General features: G+C 37.2%; 1 protein-coding gene across 1 annotated transcript; it reads left to right on the top strand.

Annotated features, from left to right (window-relative positions):
- Window positions 1–7,915: 7,915 nt before the first annotated feature.
- Window positions 7,916–8,725, top strand: LOC124722657. Its single transcript, XM_047247802.1, has 3 exons — window positions 7,916–7,925; window positions 8,038–8,537; window positions 8,696–8,725. The coding sequence occupies exons 1-3, from the start codon at window positions 7,916–7,918 to the stop codon at window positions 8,723–8,725; spliced, it is 540 nt and encodes a 179-aa protein (XP_047103758.1).
- Window positions 8,726–17,516: the final 8,791 nt, after the last annotated feature.

Genomic DNA, 17,516 nt, shown 5'->3' with positions numbered 1-17,516 from the left:
CTCCACATATGTAAGATTTATCCAAATGTGAAAAACTGTTTTGAGGTACAACATGGTCATGCACCTATCAACATATATTCTAATTACACTGAGATATGTTTAAATTGGTAAAATCTTATTATACTGCATGTAATAATTTCTGCATTACATACATTTCCACAATAAAGCTGAGGTCCCAACTGAAGGGACTTTGTCGTGCTGGATGTTGGCGGCTGACTCCTATGAGACGTGCATGCAACTGAAGGTGCACTGTTTCAATAATGCCTCATTAATGTCTGTGACTATGTTGTGAAGTAGCCAGCGTATCAATGTAAATATTCCCATAAATATATCTAAATATATTTTTCCTTTCTTTATCGGTCATCAAAAGTTGCTTTCTGGTTGCAACTTATATTTACACTATCAGCTGAAATGAAAGTGACTTACATTCGCTGTGGATGCAATTTACACATAGGAACACCAAAAATGTTCCTGCACTCAGTAAGAGTAGGCTCAGAAAATCAAAAGACAGTATTAAACTAGTCCATTAGAAACAATGTGCAACATTTAAAACACACCATGTGACACATCTTATTGCAAGTGTTTTTACTTAGCTACTCACTGTTCTCTATAAGATTACAAACCGAAACTATTTACTCCTGGATATGAACAGCACATCTTCCTGACAAATGAGATGACTTGTTAGTTACACATAAGAATTTTAAAAGCTATTGAAAATTCCTATCTTTTCAGATCTACATTGGTGCAATAATGCAAACTTCTGAAGGGCAGTGTCAAAGACGACAATATACTGAGGAGAAAAATATAGATATAACGCTGGTAAATGCAAATACCCTTGATGGCATAAAATGCAATGCATTGCACATGTTGCAGAACTACTAGTGCTGCTATCACACAACATTCCTACCTCAAACAACTGACATCTGTGGGAAAAGGTACTTCTAACAAAGACCATGTTGAGCTCCTAGTAATACAAATCTGATGATCCGCTTGGAATGATGTCATTACCTGTAAGTACAGATCAATGTCCCATAGTGGAACATAACAGAATGTTCTTAGTATATGTACTATCCCATTACCAGCACCCTCCATGATGAACTTATTATCATTATGCAATACTCTATTGGCAGAAAAACAAAAAATAAGTATGCAAATATGTTGTATGTTTCTACAAACACAGAGCACACTACATAAGGGCGGCTCTAAAATTACTATACATCAAAATGACAATCTACCACAAAAGATTAGAATCCTCACTACTAGACTTAAATAGTTAACTTATTTAATTCTCATATAACTTCTTTTTCCTAAATCAGTCTCAAATAACAATTGTGTATCAAACTTAAGAATGGTTAGTTTCATATACCTACCATGCCTTATTCAACTTTACTGTAAGAGAAGGATGTTATGATCTCAAGACTTACAAAGGCATAACAAAGTAACTTTTTTTTAGTGCTGCCAATTTTCCATAACTCTCAAACAATAATTCCCACAGAAGCAGGCAACACAGTTTAAAATGAACGTAAGTGATTTGCCAATCTCACAGTTTTCTATTCCATGCAAAAGTTGTGCATTGTTAGGGTTTTCAAGCTCTCTATTTACAATTCATTGGGTAAAATGCTTCAAGTCTGCTGCCAACAGTTGGCCTTTGGCATTGCACATGTAATTTTGCAGATGAAGTACTTGAGACGTGCACAAGATCTGATGCACTAGTATCAAATGTAACTTGTGCCATGAATTTTCACAGTGCAAGAAGATAGTGTACATGAGATTCAAAACTAACATTGTACTTGTAGGAATGCCAATTACTCAGATGCAGTCTTTAAGGCAGTAACATTTCTTTTGTCAATAAAGAAACAAACAAAAATGCAAGAACGGGGCTACTTCATTGGGAACTAAAGGTTCTGGTCTCACAACTTGATAGCTACTTTCGAAGCAGTTTGCTCACCACTTACACCTACATTTCATCTGTCATGATGCTTATAAACTTAGGATGCTGCAGAAGTCAGTTTCAATGGAGTTTGGTTTTTTTTTCTTGGAACACAGCATACCACTTATGTTACATTAGTGCACAGCAATAAAAGCTATAGGAATTGGAATGACAGTTTCTTTCTCACAGTCACATTTCTGTGGTTTTAAACTTATTCCATAGCAACTAATTGTATATGATTATACACTAAAACAAAACAAATCAGATCTGTGTATCATGACTCCCCCAACTGAGAAATCATCATATAAGATCTCAACAAAAACATAAGTAGCACAGGAAAAATTACTTAACTGATAACACAAAAAACAATGTAGATTGTTTACAGTATGTTCATAAACCAACAACTAAAGTCACAAAAACCAGTGCAATGTGGCAGATTCGTTGGAAATATTGAAAAGATTTTTGACATTTGCTTCAAAATGTACTCAGCTGCACCATTTAATGTCTGCACCGTGTAGTATGTACTTCGGTAAAATTAGGATTACATTACACTCGGTGCATTCACAGAGTTGTCTAACTGACCAACTGACAAAATTAATCCACTATATATCAAGAACAAAGAAACCTCCTAGTCCATATGTGCAGTAATGCACCATAAACTAGATATCTTGCAATAAGTTGAGTAAGTCCCAAAGTGTTAAGTCAAGAGATATAAGAACATTAAAGCTTTTCACAATGCAAGACACCTTTTAGTAACATACATGATGCCAACAAGTAATCTATTTCTAGCATCTTCAAAGTATCTCACACCACGGACTTTCACAATAAAATGTTATTCTAACATATTAACAGTTATTTAGATCTGTGAGTTTCCTATGGGCAACAACCAACAACAAAACTGAAGCGGTGCGTATAAAGAAAGAGAGACCTTGCAAATAGTTTGAAGGTATTTGTATTAATTGAAAGTGTATCGTGTGATCATCAGAAAGGTTGACTACAGGCAATACTTCACAGATACATACCCAAAGAATAAGAAAACCCAGACTCTGTGTAGACACTGTATAAAAGAATTTCAATTTTCAGCTGAAGTGAATGTGAATTTCATCCCTTATGGAAGTAAATGATACACATGGACTCATAAACTAACCTTGTCGTCAGTAACTTTAGGCACGAAACACAAATAATGGTTTAAAACTAGTTCATTACCAGCAATATGCAACTCAGGATGCATCTAAATCGTAACATGTCACACTTCATGTTGTAATGATTGAAATGAAGCAATTAATGAGTCCACTAGTTAACCGGGCAAAGCCACAATTAAAAAATGAAAATTCTTATCTTACTCACAGGGTACTGCAAGACCTCATACAGTCAATGCGAAACGAAACTTACTGAATTAGTTTAGAAGGGAGAACTTAAACCACCACCCCTACAGCTGCAAACTTGGCCAAAGTCGCTGCCACCTATTCCATCTCATGATTTCTTTTTTGGCAGCAACACATTTGCACACTGAAGCTGAGGGACCAACTGAAGGAAGTTTGTGTCCAGGATGTTGGTGGATGACTCCTATGAGATGTGTAAGCAACTGAAAGAGGACTGTTTCAAAAATGTGCCAACAATGTCGGTGATTATGTTGGGAAGTAGCCAGTCAAAAAATGTAAATATTCCAATTAATATTTCTAAATACATTTATTCTTTCTTTATCAGTTGTCAAAACTTGCTTTCTGGTTGCAACTTGCATTTACACTATCAACTGAAATGAAAGTGAATTACATTCCCAGTTGATGTAATTTACTCATATCAACATCTAAACTATTTCTGCCCTCAGTAACAGTAGGCTCAACAGTACAAATATAGTACATTAGCATCAATGTGCAACCCACGATACATCTTCAACATATGATATGCCACGTCTTGTTTCCAATGTTCTTGTATAGACACTCACTGTTCTCAATAAAATTACAAAGCAAAAGGATTTAGTCTTGGATTGCACAGCCAGGGCCGGCACAAGGCATGTGCAAAAAGTGCGACCCATGTGGTAGCACTTGCAACAAATATGCCACCCACCTGACCCCCTTTTTTTTAAAGGACAAACTCAACATTCATGCCCAACAGGGGATTCAAAACCAAACCTTGGTGGGAATTGTAGTACGGTACCTTGACTACCTGCCGGCTGCCCCTGTTGAACAAGGGGATGGAGGAGGGCTAATTTCTTCCTCGCCACTGTGGCAGCATCTTCATGTTTTCGCTGTAGGAACAGAGAGGGGAAAGCAGTATGGTGTACAAGCCAGTATTCTTATGAGTGGAGTGCTGCCAGCCTGTTACACGCTGTGCGTTTGTTTACTCACAACTAATTTTGCAGAAGACGAAATCTAATTTGGAAATTCGAATACAATGTTCGATACTATGGTTACATGTCTGAAGCAATTTTGTTAAGCCCTACAATGGCACTTTCTGAGTGTCTTATTCTTCCTGCATTATGGAGAAAATGGTTGAACATTACTACAGTGAAACATGTCCAACACCTACAATGGCTAGAAGTATTCCGAATGGGTAAATACTCTCCGAGTAATTACAAGGGATAAAGACATTGCTAATAAGCCAGGCATAAGTTGGGTTTTGACGTATTTTTGGAAATTTTTGCTATCTGTTTCTGAGTGATAGACGTTTTGGTTTTTGAGCCATGAAAAACCTGTCTCCGCCTGCATGAACAACAACTGAACTCTGACCAGCACTTTTGTTTGACAATACTACTCACGCACTAATACTTTGCCAACATTTATTTACTGTACAATGCATGTGAATCCATGTATCATTTTAGTAAACGAATGGTCACTTTGATTCTAATGAAAACCTGAGAAAGTCTGGTGTTTTAGCAACAATGCCTTCTCGTTCGCACAAAACAAAACCTTAATTTTGACACTTTCTAAAACGAAAATCCATAGACAGAACATTGCTTCTAACCATTTCCTTGCTGGCTTTGAAGCTCGTTTCTGTTTGAAAAAAGTTGTGCAGTTTTCTCAAATTTCATACTTCTTTCTATTGTCCACAATGCCATACAAATTGCTGCCTGACAACACATTTATCTATATCATCTGTCAATACCTACTGTGATCTTCTTGCTTCTTCTTCTTCTAGTTTAACCGTAGCCTCGCTCTACCTCGTCACGTGACCTAGTTCCTGGCACTGCCGAGTCACCACTTGACCTTTCCAGGCAATAGGTATTGTTGCATTCTCTACAACTAAAACTACAGAATTCGTTTCTGTAGATGGCCGGGGGAGTCGATTGGTCAGAAGCTCCTTCATTGCATTTTGTAAGAACAGAAGAATTGGTACATCCAAATTTCTTGCAACTTGGGATGTAATAGGCAAGTACTTTTCATTTAACATACAATTAGAATTGTACATGCACGTTACCCATAAGTTAGAATTTTTCTCCTTCAAGATTGCAGAATAGGAAAATTTATTTTTCTTATGATCTGTTACTTCAAAAATTTGGCAACTTGGCAAATAAGCATGCATCATCCCAATAGCTAGAATAAATATAAATCGAAGAAAAGTGATGTGATACGGCGATGACTAACTTGTTACCCATTACTCCATAATCAGACACGAAAGAAATGGTACATGGAAATTAAGACAGATGTTGAGTGTCCGTTCTTTGAACAGAACAACCGCAGTCCTGTGAATTAATGTATTTTGACTAGCATTAGTACCCGTCGCTGGTCGGCTGTGTATTTATGGCATTATTATGCTACTCCATCTACTTATTCTTCCTCTCTCCATTGTCTTCCGCCCAACTCTTTGACTGTTTCACCTGCGTCTGTAGTGAAATTTGTCACGAAATTAAATTTCACACGGCTCAATTCCTATGACTTCATCTCCTTAACAGTAATATAATTTTCCATTTATGTGCATTGGAATATCAGAAAATTGTCTGGGAAGTGTGTTGCAAACAAAGTTAGTACACTGACAGCAACAGTCAGTTTCATGTAATCATTCTTTGCCCGACAGTAAATAAAGACAGCCTGGCAGTGAATATAGGAAAAGACAGGTGATGAAGGAAAATGATGATAAGAAGCAAAAGGATGCACTACAACGATATTTCAAGCCAAAGAGAGAATGACCTAGCAGCAGTGAGGGTGGAAAAATAGATCCTGAAAGTACAGATCCTAGTGGAGGTACTGCAGCTACAGCTTTATCTTCAGGACATCACCAGAAAGTTGATGAACACAGTACTGCAACCACTGTATACAGTAGCAATGCTGACGGTGGGCCATCCACAACATGTTCAACAGACCTTGTCGGGACTCAAGACCTGTTTGTGATGAAAGCTTCAAGATTGAAACATCAGGCAGAACTGAAATTAGGCAACCCGATTCAGAAAATACCAGACGAACATCAGCCAAGGTACTCACCACCGGAAAAGGGATTTAAGGCGAGCCTGAACTGAAAAACACAAATGACTCATATCCCAGAAGATGGCTGGAAATTATTACCGACTGCATTCGAATGACTTTGGTCATGCGAGGTCCCCCAAGCGCATTAGGGAAACTTAAGAATGTCCTAAAAACGTGGACAACCAGAGTTTCAGCCCTGTGCACTACAGCTATTCTTTGAAGAATTTAGAAGAAGCAGATAGACATTGGTAGGTGTACTCAAAGAGCAAGCTTTTTTGTTGCAAGCTTTTTTCGTCATCTACAGTAAAAATTGCAAAGAATGGTATAAGCTACTGGTGACACCTTACATCATATCTCAAAAGTCAAAGGAAGTCTACTGAGCATTTGAATTCACATAAAAAGTGGATCGTGTTTTCCGAGGGACTGAAAAAGTCATGAACTGTCGATGCCCATCATCAAAGGCTTCTGAATACTGAAAGCACACATTAGAAAAATTTTCCTAAGCTCTTAATAGCAGTAAGTCATTTCCTGGGTCAGCACCATCTGCCTTTGAGAGGAAGTACAGATACACTCTTTCAGCCTAACAACAGAAACTTCTTGAATTTTTCGGAAAGTTTGACACTGTGATGATGGAGCACCTGCACAGAACAAAGGAAGGTGAGAACAAGGGTCATCATTATCTTGGAAAAGAAACAAAGAATCAAATAATTAATCTTATTGGATCATCTATAACCAACAACATTCTATTAATGATGAAATCTGCAAAGTATTACTGTATTATTCTGGACTGCACACAAGATATTTCAAACGTTGAGCAGATGACAGTTGTGGTACGTTTTGTCCAGGAAACAAAACTCCACGGGGTATATGATGTCCAAATTTGGGAGCATTTCCTGGCATTTCCTGGCATTTCTTCCAGTGCCTGATTCTTTATGCTCCACTTTGATGCAGGTCGTACTCAAGTTCTTGGAAGATAAAAAAATCCTATTGTGTAATATGAGAGGGCAAGAAAGAAGTTTGATCTCCAGAAATGAATTTCAGATATGAACAAGAAATCATTTTATGTACCATGTAGGAGTCACTCATTGAATCCTGATGTAAACTATGCCGCTAGTCTTCTAAATATGCTGTTTCCATGTTTTCGACAGTGAAAAGCTTGTATGTCTTCTTCTCGTCCTCCGTTCGACATTGGGATGTCTTGAAGAAGTATCTGCCTAACCTGTTGCTGAAGCCACTGATGACCTTACTCCGCTGAGGTTTCAAATTGGAGACGTTTTTGATGCACTGGTTCAGATATCAGAAAAATTCAATGGCATGACCGCTCACGAAACAAGGTTACTTGTGAATCAAATAAAAAATTACGCCTTTCTCACATCTCTGGTAATCTGATATGACATTGTGCTTCACATCAGTGCAGTCGGTAAGACCATCCAGACCACTGACATAAATGTTTCTGAGAGCATGGAAATGCTTGAAATACGAAAGCATAAAATGAGACCTGCAGAACAGAAGAAAAGTTTGTGTCTTTCTTGATGGATTCCAAGGAATTGGCAAAAGAATTACAGCTAGAAGATCTGACATTACCATGGATAAGTGTATCCCGGTGATGAAGTAAGAAGCCAATACACTTTACCTATGAAGGAAGGGATGAGACAATAGATGATCCAACAAAACGAAATAAGATTGAATTCTACTATTATCTTTTAGATATAGTAATCACATCTTTGGATGAGAGATTCAGTCAACTGAAAGCTCATTGTGATTATTTTGATTATCTTTACGACATTGACGAGCTGAAGAATACACCTCCTGACAGCCTGGACACAAAGTGTAGAAACCTCGCAGAGATTTTGCAAGATCATGAGTCAAGCGACATTGATGCACTGGAGTTGAGAGATGAACTAAAAGTGCTTTCAACATTGTTGAAACCTGGTATAGGTCCAAAAGAGATTCTGAAGTTTATGGGAAGACATAATTTTTGGCCGAATGTTAACATTGCTCTGAGAATTCCCCTAACACTCTCAGTGACAGTTGCGAGTGGAAAGAGGAGTTTCTCAAAACTGAAATTGATAAAGACATACCTCCGATCAACGATGAACAAAATTCATTTGAATGATCTTGCAACAATATCGATTGAGAATGAGCTTGTGGAGGACTTACATTACACAGATCATGTGAAAGAGTTTGCACAAGCAAAAGCTAGGAAGGTTCGATTTGTCTAGCACTATTTTAAATTTTTATATTATGATCAGTGTCTTGGTTATTTACTGTGTTGTTTATTATTTTGTTCAACATTAAATAGTTATCGTAAATATTATTCTTCAAACCAAATTATCATTAAATTGTAAATATATTTTGTTTTCAGTTGAATACATTATATGTTCACAACCATTGAAAAATGTTTATTTACGTTAACTGTAAGTTCAAGCCACGCTAGATTAGCCGAGCGGTCTAAGGCGCTGCAGTCATGGACTGTGTGACTGGCCCCGGCGGTGGTTCGAGTCTTCCCTCGGGCATGAGTGTGTGTATTTGTCCTCAGGATAATATAGGATAAGTAGTGTGTAAACTTAGGGAGTGATGACCTCAGCAGTTAAGCCCCATAAGATTTCACACACATTTGGACAATTGAGTAAATTCACAAGGCTTATAAAAGTTAGCTTGATTTATTCAATCAGGTTTGATTCCACTTTAGAGCTAGTGCCCAGCAACTGTTTTGTACAAATCTGTAGAGAATGTCACCAACCAGTGGCAATTTTTGTTTCTATTTTCCAGATCTACATAGATTTTTTCACAGTGTGGCTGTTCTCAGTGCTTGGAGTTATATTTACATCTATACCGTCATCCTGAATGTAACTGTCAACATGACAGTTTACATACAATCACATATTAACAGCTTTGAGACTAGCCAAATAAAATTCCACAAACGTTTTGCATAAACAAAGGGGGGCGGGGGGCGCAATTTAGCAGCTCGCTTGGGGAGGCACTTGGGCTTATTTACTGATAAATGAGACCACTTTTTGACTACATCTAATAATTTCAAAAGCTATTGGCATTTCCTATCTTTTCACATATACATTCCCAACTTCTCAAGAGCAGTATCAAAGGCAACAATTGTGACTGACCAGAAATATACAAATATAACACTGATAATTGCAAAAACAGGAAACATTTCGTAACTGATAACATAACATACAACATAGACAGTTTACAGTATGTTCATAAACCAACAACTAAAGTCACAAAAAACCAATGCAATATAGCGGAACTGTTGGGAATACTGGAAACATATTTGAAATATGCTTCAAAATGTACACAGTTACCCCATTTAATGTCTGCACTGTTTTTAATGTACTTCCTTAAAATTCGAAGTACATAATCTTCAGTGCATTCACAAAGTTGTATATCTGACCAACAGACAAATTTAATACACTATACAACAAGAACAAAGAAACATCCTATTCCGTATATGCAGTAGCGTATAATTATATCCTATGCTAGATGTCTTGCAATAAAGTCGAGTAAGACACAAAGTATTAAGTCAATAGCTATAAGAATACCAAAGCTTTTCACAATACAATACACACCTTTTCGTAACATATATGATACCAACAAGAAAGCTATTTCCAGTAGCTCAAAAGTACCTCACATCACACACTTTCACACAAGGACTCATAAACTAGAATTGTTCTCAGTAACTTTAGCCACTGAACACAAATAATGGTTCAAAAATAGTTCATTACCAGGATTATGCAACACAGGCTGCATCTATATTGAACACGTCATACTTCGTGTTGTAGTGATAGAAATGAAGCAGTTAATGAGTCTACTACTTAACAGTGAAAAGCCACAATTAAAGACACCAAAATTCTTATCTCTTACACAGGATACTCAAGACACCGTACAGCCAATGCCACATGAAATTTACTGAATCAGTTTTGATGGGAGAACTTCAACCACCAGCACTACAGCTGTGAACTGGCCCAAGTGGCTGTCATCTATTCCTTCTCATGAATTCTTTTTTGTTGCAATACATTTCCACACTGAAGCTGAGGTGCCAACTGGAAGGACATTATGGTGTTGGATTTTGGCAGCTGGGTCCTATGAGATGTGCATGCACCTGGAGGTGCACGGTTTCAAAAATGCCTCAACAATGTCAGTGATTATGTTGTGAAGTAGCCACTCAACCAATGTAAACATTTCAATAAATATTACTAAATACATTTTTCCTTTCTTTATAGGCCATAAAAACTTGCTTTCTGGTAGAAACTTGTTTTAACACTATCAGGTAAAGTGAAAGTAAATTACATTCCGTGTGGATGTAATTTACACATATGAACACCCAAAATACACCTGCACATTGTAACAGTAGGCTCAGAAAATAAAATTACAATATAAATTTACTCCATTAGCAACAACGTGCAACCCATGATACATTCACAACATACCATGTGACACTTCTTGTTGAGAAATGTTGTAACATAGATATTCACTGTTCACTACAGGATTACAAACCAAATTATTTAATCTTGAATATGCACAATGCATTTACTGACAAACGTGACCACTCTTGACTACACATAGGAATTTTAAAAGCTATGGAAAATTACTTTCTTTTCACATCTACACTGCTCCAACAATGCCAACTTCTAAAAGCAGTATCAAAGGCAACAATTTTGCCTAACCAAAAATATACAGATATATCACTGGTAAGTGCAAATACCTGTCATGTCATTAGATGTAATGCATTGTACAAGTTACAGGATCTACTAATACTAATGTCACACAACATACCTACCTCAAACAAATGACGTCCAAGGGAATAGGTACTTGTGACAAAGGAATTGGTTTACACCTAGTACTCCAACTCTGACAATCAAATGGGAATGATGTCATCACCTGTAAATACAAATCAATTTGGCATTAGCCAAACATATCAGAGTTTTCTTAGTACTTGTACTATCCCCTAAACAGCACCCTTCACACACACTAGTTAACATGTGCGTAACTTTCATAACAGAAAAGCAAAGATTACTAATCAAATACATAAATGTACACAGAACAGACTACTTGAGACTGGTTCTGAAATTAACCCTTAATCAAAATGAGAAACTACCCCAAAATAGTAACATTTCCATTACTATATTTAAATAGTAAACTTATTTCATTTTCATATCATTTCTTTGTGCGACATCAATCTCAAACAACAATTGCGTATCAAACTTAACTTAAATAACAATAAGTCTCATATACCTACCATGCCTTATTCAACACTATTGTAAGAGAAGGATGTTATGATCTCAGGACTTACAAAGGGATAACAAAAACACTTTATTTTAGTGCTGCCCATTTTCCACAACTCTTAAACAATAAGTTCGACAGAAGCAGACAAGACAATATAAAACGATCATAAGTCGTTTGTGAATCTCACAGTTTTCTGCCCATGAAAGAGATGTGCATTGTTAGGGTTTTCAAGATCTGTTTTTAAAATTTGTTTCATTTCATGCTTCAAATCTTCTGCCAACAATTGGCCTTTGGCATTACACATACAATTTTGATGTTGTAGTACACGACATGAGCTCAAGATCTGATGCACTAGTTTCACATGTAACATATGCTTTGCTTTTCCACGGTACAAGCAGACAGTGTACATGTCTTTCAGCAGTGACTTTGTACTTGTGGGAATGCCAATTATTCAGTTGCAGTAGTTACGGCACAAACATTTATTTTATCAATATAAAAACAAACAAAATTAATTGACACCATTAGAATCACCATCAACAGTATTTTCTTTACATGGTGTTCTATTCTCCAGTACTAACATAATAAAATAAAAGTTACTCATTCTTGATTCGAGAGCAAACACGATTACAGAACAGTCCACTATCTTGCAAACCCAAGGAATTCGCTCCTGGCTAGATACGTTAAGGCTTCATTTCAATCAGTACAACATGAGGTATGACATGTTACAATATAGATGCATTCTGAGTTGCATATTGTTGGTAATGAACTAGTTTTAAACCATTATTTGTGTTCAGTGCCTAAAGTCACTGAGGATAAGGTTAGTTTATGAGTCGAAGTGTAGCTGTTACTTCCAAAGGGTGTTGAAATTCACATCAACTTCAGCAGAAATTTGAAATACATTTTTATAGTGTCTACACAGAGTATGGGCCTTCTTATTTTTTGGGTATGTATCTGTTAAGTATTGCCTGCAGTTAACCTTTCTGACTATCATATGATACACTTTCAATTAATACAAATACCTTGAAACTGTTGCAGTCTCTGTTAGCTTGCACTCACAGCTTCAGTTTTGATGTTGTTGGTTGCCATAAGGAACTCACAGTTCTAAATTGTTGATATGTTAGTATAACATTTTATCGTGAAAGTGTGTTGTGTGAGGTACTTTTGAGGTACTGGAAATAGATTTCTTGTTGGTATCATAAATGTTACCAAAAGGTGTGTATTGTAGTATTGAAGTATGTTACCCAATGAATTTTGCAAACAGATCTTGTAAGTCCTAAGATTGCACAACTTTTTCATGGAATAGAAAACTGTGAGATTCACAAATCACTTATGATCATTTTATATTGTATTGTCTGCTTCAATCAAAAAAATTGTTCAAATGCCTCTGAGCACTATGTGACTTACCATCTGAGGTCATCAGTCCCCCAGAATGTAGAACTACCTAAACCTAACTAACCTAAGGACATCACACACATCCATGCCCAACGCCGGATTCGAACCTGTGACCGAGGCAGTCGCACGGTTCTGCACTGAAGTGCCTATAGCCGCTTGGCCACCTGCTTCAATCGAAATTTTGTTTCCAAGTTGTGGAAAATGAACAGCACTAAAAGGAAGTGACTTTCTTATACCTTTGTAGCTCCTGAGATCATAATATCCTTCTCTTACACTAATGTTGAATAAATCATGGCAGGAATATGGGACTGACTGTTATTAAGTTAAGTGTATTACAAGGTTGTTAATTAAGATTGATACAGCAAGGAGAATCTCAAATAACAACCATGAATTCAACTTAACTTACGCACAGTAAGTCACTTATACCTACCATGCATTATTCAACATTAGTATAAGAGAGGGATGTTATGATCTCAGGACTTATAAAGGGATAATAAAATCACTTTATTTAAGCGCTGCTCATTTTCCACAACTCTAAAACAATAATTCTGATTGAAGCAGGCAATACATTTTGAATTGATCAGGAGTGATTTATCAATTTCAAAGTTTTTAATTCCTTGAAAATGTGGTGCATTGTTAGTGTTATTTAAAGATCTGCATTAAAAATTCATGGGGTAAAAGGCTTAAAAACTGCTGCCAACAATTGGCCTTTGGCATTACACATATTATATTGCTGTTAAAGTACATGAGATGAGAACAAGATCAGATGCATTGGTTTCACATGTAACTAATGCTTTGCTTTTCCACAGTACAAGCAGACAGTGTACATGACATTCAGAACTGACTTTGTACTTGTGGGAATGCCAATTATTCAGTTGCAGTAGTTACAGCAATAACATTTATCAATATACAAAACAAACAAAAATACTTGCTGCCATTGAAATCACCATCAACTGTATTTTCTTTAAGTGGTGTTCTGTTCTCCAGCACTAACTTAATAAAATAGAAATTACTCATTCTTGATTGCAGAGCCAAACTGGATTACACAACAGTACTCTAACTTGCAAACCCAAGGAATTCACTTCTGGCTAGATACAGTAAGAATTCAACACCATACCACAGTGTGCCAATGGCCTTCCTACATTGGATATACCAATTCTTGCCAGGTCACCAATGGTTAGCAATGTGAGCCTTGGCCACTAGCTGGATTGGTGATTGCCCACATCTGTTCAGCACTGTTGGCCAATGGGTTGCTATCAGCCACTGAGGTGCAAGAAGGGAGCTACTTTATTGAGAACTACAGGCTCTAGTCTCATAACGAGGTAGCTGCAATGGGAGCAGTTTGCTCACCACTTACACCTTCGTTTAACATTTAGTGATGCTTATAAACTGAGAATGATACAACAGACAGTTGCTACCAGTGGTCCTCCAATGCCTGTTTCAATCTAATTTGTTTTTATATATTACCACATATAATTTTTGTTACAACAGTGCACATCAATAAACGAATAGAAACTGGAATGTCAATGTCTATCACACAGTCATATATCTGTGTTTTTAACCTTATTGCTTAGCAACTAATTATATATGACTGTACACTAAAACAACACAAATTGGTACTGAGTATCACGAATCCTCCAACTGAGCAATCATCATATGAGAACTCAACGACAACATAAAGAAACACAGGAAACATATTATAATTGATAAGAGAACATACGATGTTGATTGTCTACAGTACGTTCATAAACTAACAACTAAAGTTACAACAACCAGTGCAATATGGCAGAACTGTTGGGAATACCGACAACATATTTGTAATCTGCTTCAAAAAGTACTCAGTTGCCCCATTTAATTTCTGCACCGTGTTTCATGTACTTCCTTAAAATTCATAGTACATTACCTCAGTGCATTCACAGAGTTATATAACTGACCAACTGACAAAATTAATCCTCTATATAACAAGAACAAAGAAACCTCCTAGTCCATATATGCTGTTGTTATTGTTGTTGTTGTTGTGATTTCACTGTCCTGAGACTGGTTTGATGCAGCTCTCCATGCTACTCTATCCTGTGCAACCTTCTTCATCTCCCAGTACTTACTGCAGCCTACATCCTTCTGAATCTGCTTAGTGTGTTCATCTCTTGGTCTCCCTCTACGATTTTTACCCTCCACGCCGCCCTCCAGTACCAAATTGGTGATCCCTTGATGCCTCAGAACATATCCTACCTACCGATCCCTTCTTCTAGTCAAGTTGTGCCACAAACTCGTCTTCTCCCCAATTCTATTCAATACCTCCTCATTAGTTACGTGATCTACCCATCTAATCTTCAGCATTCTTCTGTAGCACCACATTTCTTCTTGTCTAAACTATATATCGTCCACGTTTCACTTCCACACATGGCTACACTCCATAGAAATACTGCTTTCTGTACAAATTGTAAATAGGCTTATGTTCCCTGTATTTTACCCCTGCCACCTTCAGAATTTGAAAGAGAGTATTCCAGTCGACAATGTCAAAAGCTTTCTCTAAGTCTACAAATGCTAGAAACGTAGGTTTGCCTTTCCTTAATCTAGTCGTAGTGTCAGGATTGCCTCACGTGTTCCAACATTTCTACGGAATCCAAACCAATCTTCACCAAGGTCGGCTTCTACCAGATTTTCCATTCGTCTGTAAAGAATTCGCGTTGTTATTTTGCAGCTGTGACTTATTAAACTGATAGTTCGGTAATTTTCACATCTGTCAACACCTGCTTTCTTTGGGATTGGAATTACTATATTCTTCTTGAAGTCTGAGGGAATTTCGCCTGTCCCATACATCTTGCTCACCAGATGGTAGAGTTTTGTCAGCACTGGCTCTCCCAAGGCTGTCAGTAGTTCTAATGGAATGTTGTCTACTCCCGGGGCCTTGCTTCGACTTAGGTCTTTCAGTGCTCTGTCAAACACCTCACGCAGTATCATATCTCCCATTTCATCTTCATCTACCTCCACTTCCATTTCCATAATATTCTCCTCAAGAACATCGCCCCTGTATAGACCCTCCATATACTCCTTCCACCTTTCTGCATTCCATTCTTTGCTTAGAACTGGGTTTCCATCTGAGCTCTTGATATTCATGCAAGTGGTTCTCTTTTCTCCAAAGGTCTCTTTAATTTTCCTGTAGGAATTATCTATCTTTCCCCTCGTGAGATAAGCCTCTACATCCTTACTTATGATCCTCTAGCCATCCCTGCTTAGCCATTTTGCACTTCCTGTCCATCTCATTTTTGAGACGTTTGTATTCCTTTTTGCCTGCTTACTTACTGCACTTTTGTATATTCTCTTTCATCAATTACATTCAGTATCTCTGAAATAGTTTCTTACAGTGACCACACAGATTCTTGGTGTTTTTATTGTGTAGCTATTGATCTGTGAAGTTTTACCTCTAGTTAAACTTCATGACTGCCACATGATAAATTTCCAGTTAACACAAATACCATCAAATGGTTTGGAAAGTATCTGTTACCTTATGTCCATGATTTAAGTTTTGTTGTTGGTACTTGCGCATAGAGACTAACATCAAAAAATTTTCAGGGGGCTGTATCTGGGGATATGTTAGAATAAAATTTTGTTGTGAAAGTCATTGGTGTGAGGTTGTTTTAAGCTGCTAGAAAGAGATTATTTGTTGGTATTATAAATGTTATCAAAAGTTGTGATTTGTATTGAGTAAAGCTCTCACCTTGTTACAGCTACTAAGTTAATACCTTGTCACTTACTCAGTTCTTTTCACAGACATATAGTTTGTGCTAGGTTATGCACTTCTGCGTATGTGGAGTAGGAGGCCTTTTCATTCTTGTTTTTTAGTGCAGTTATTTTGAAGACGTTCTCAGTATTCCCAACAGTCCAGTCTCAATGCCCTGAATTCCGTGATGTTAATTTTTGGTTTATTAAAATGTGGTAAACCATCCACAGTGTATATTATGCTATCAATTCCAAAATGTCACTTGTGCTTCTTTTCATTGTGCTTCATTTCATAAGAGATCTTAAATGATGATTGCTCAGTTGGAGGAGTCATGTTGGTCATTACTGATTTGTATTTTTGCAGTGAAAAGTCATGTACACTGAGATGCTGTGCAATAAGGTTACAAACACAAAATAGTGACATGGAGAGAAAAAATCGTCAATCTAACATGAATAGCTTGGATTAAAGCACAGTTATGTGATAAAGGTGATGTCCTCTTGTGTATAAACAACATTCAATTGAGTCTTGGGGACCAAGTGGTACCTACTGACTTCTTTGTCACCTTCAGCCCATATGCATCACAAAGTGTGAAAATGTGGGAGCATGTGGTCAGCACACAGCTCTCACAGCCTCTCTCAGGTTATGAGACTGGCGCCTATGGTTCTCAATGTAGTAGCCGACCAACATGAGAATCAAGGGCCGGATGCACCCCATTTGCCAAAAGTGCTCAACAGTCCCCAACAATCGGAATGAGGCATTGTTGGAGCGATGTAGAGCTGAAAGGATAAGTGTGTTCCATACATTTTAAAATTATTTTCTGTAGTTGAAATGT

The sequence above is a fragment of the Schistocerca piceifrons genome, chromosome X (assembly GCF_021461385.2).
Source record: "Schistocerca piceifrons isolate TAMUIC-IGC-003096 chromosome X, iqSchPice1.1, whole genome shotgun sequence".
NCBI classification, from domain to species: Eukaryota; Metazoa; Arthropoda; class Insecta; order Orthoptera; family Acrididae; genus Schistocerca; species Schistocerca piceifrons.
The sequence above is the reverse complement of the archived record's forward strand: the minus strand, read 5'-3'. Positions and strand labels throughout refer to the sequence as shown.

Excerpts from the sequence above, each read along its gene's own strand:
- LOC124722657 (XM_047247802.1), top strand. Across the intron at positions 8,538-8,695 it reads CACAAGCAAAAGCTAGGAAG|TTGAATACATTATATGTTCA; the intron begins GTTCGATTTGTC and ends TTTTGTTTTCAG.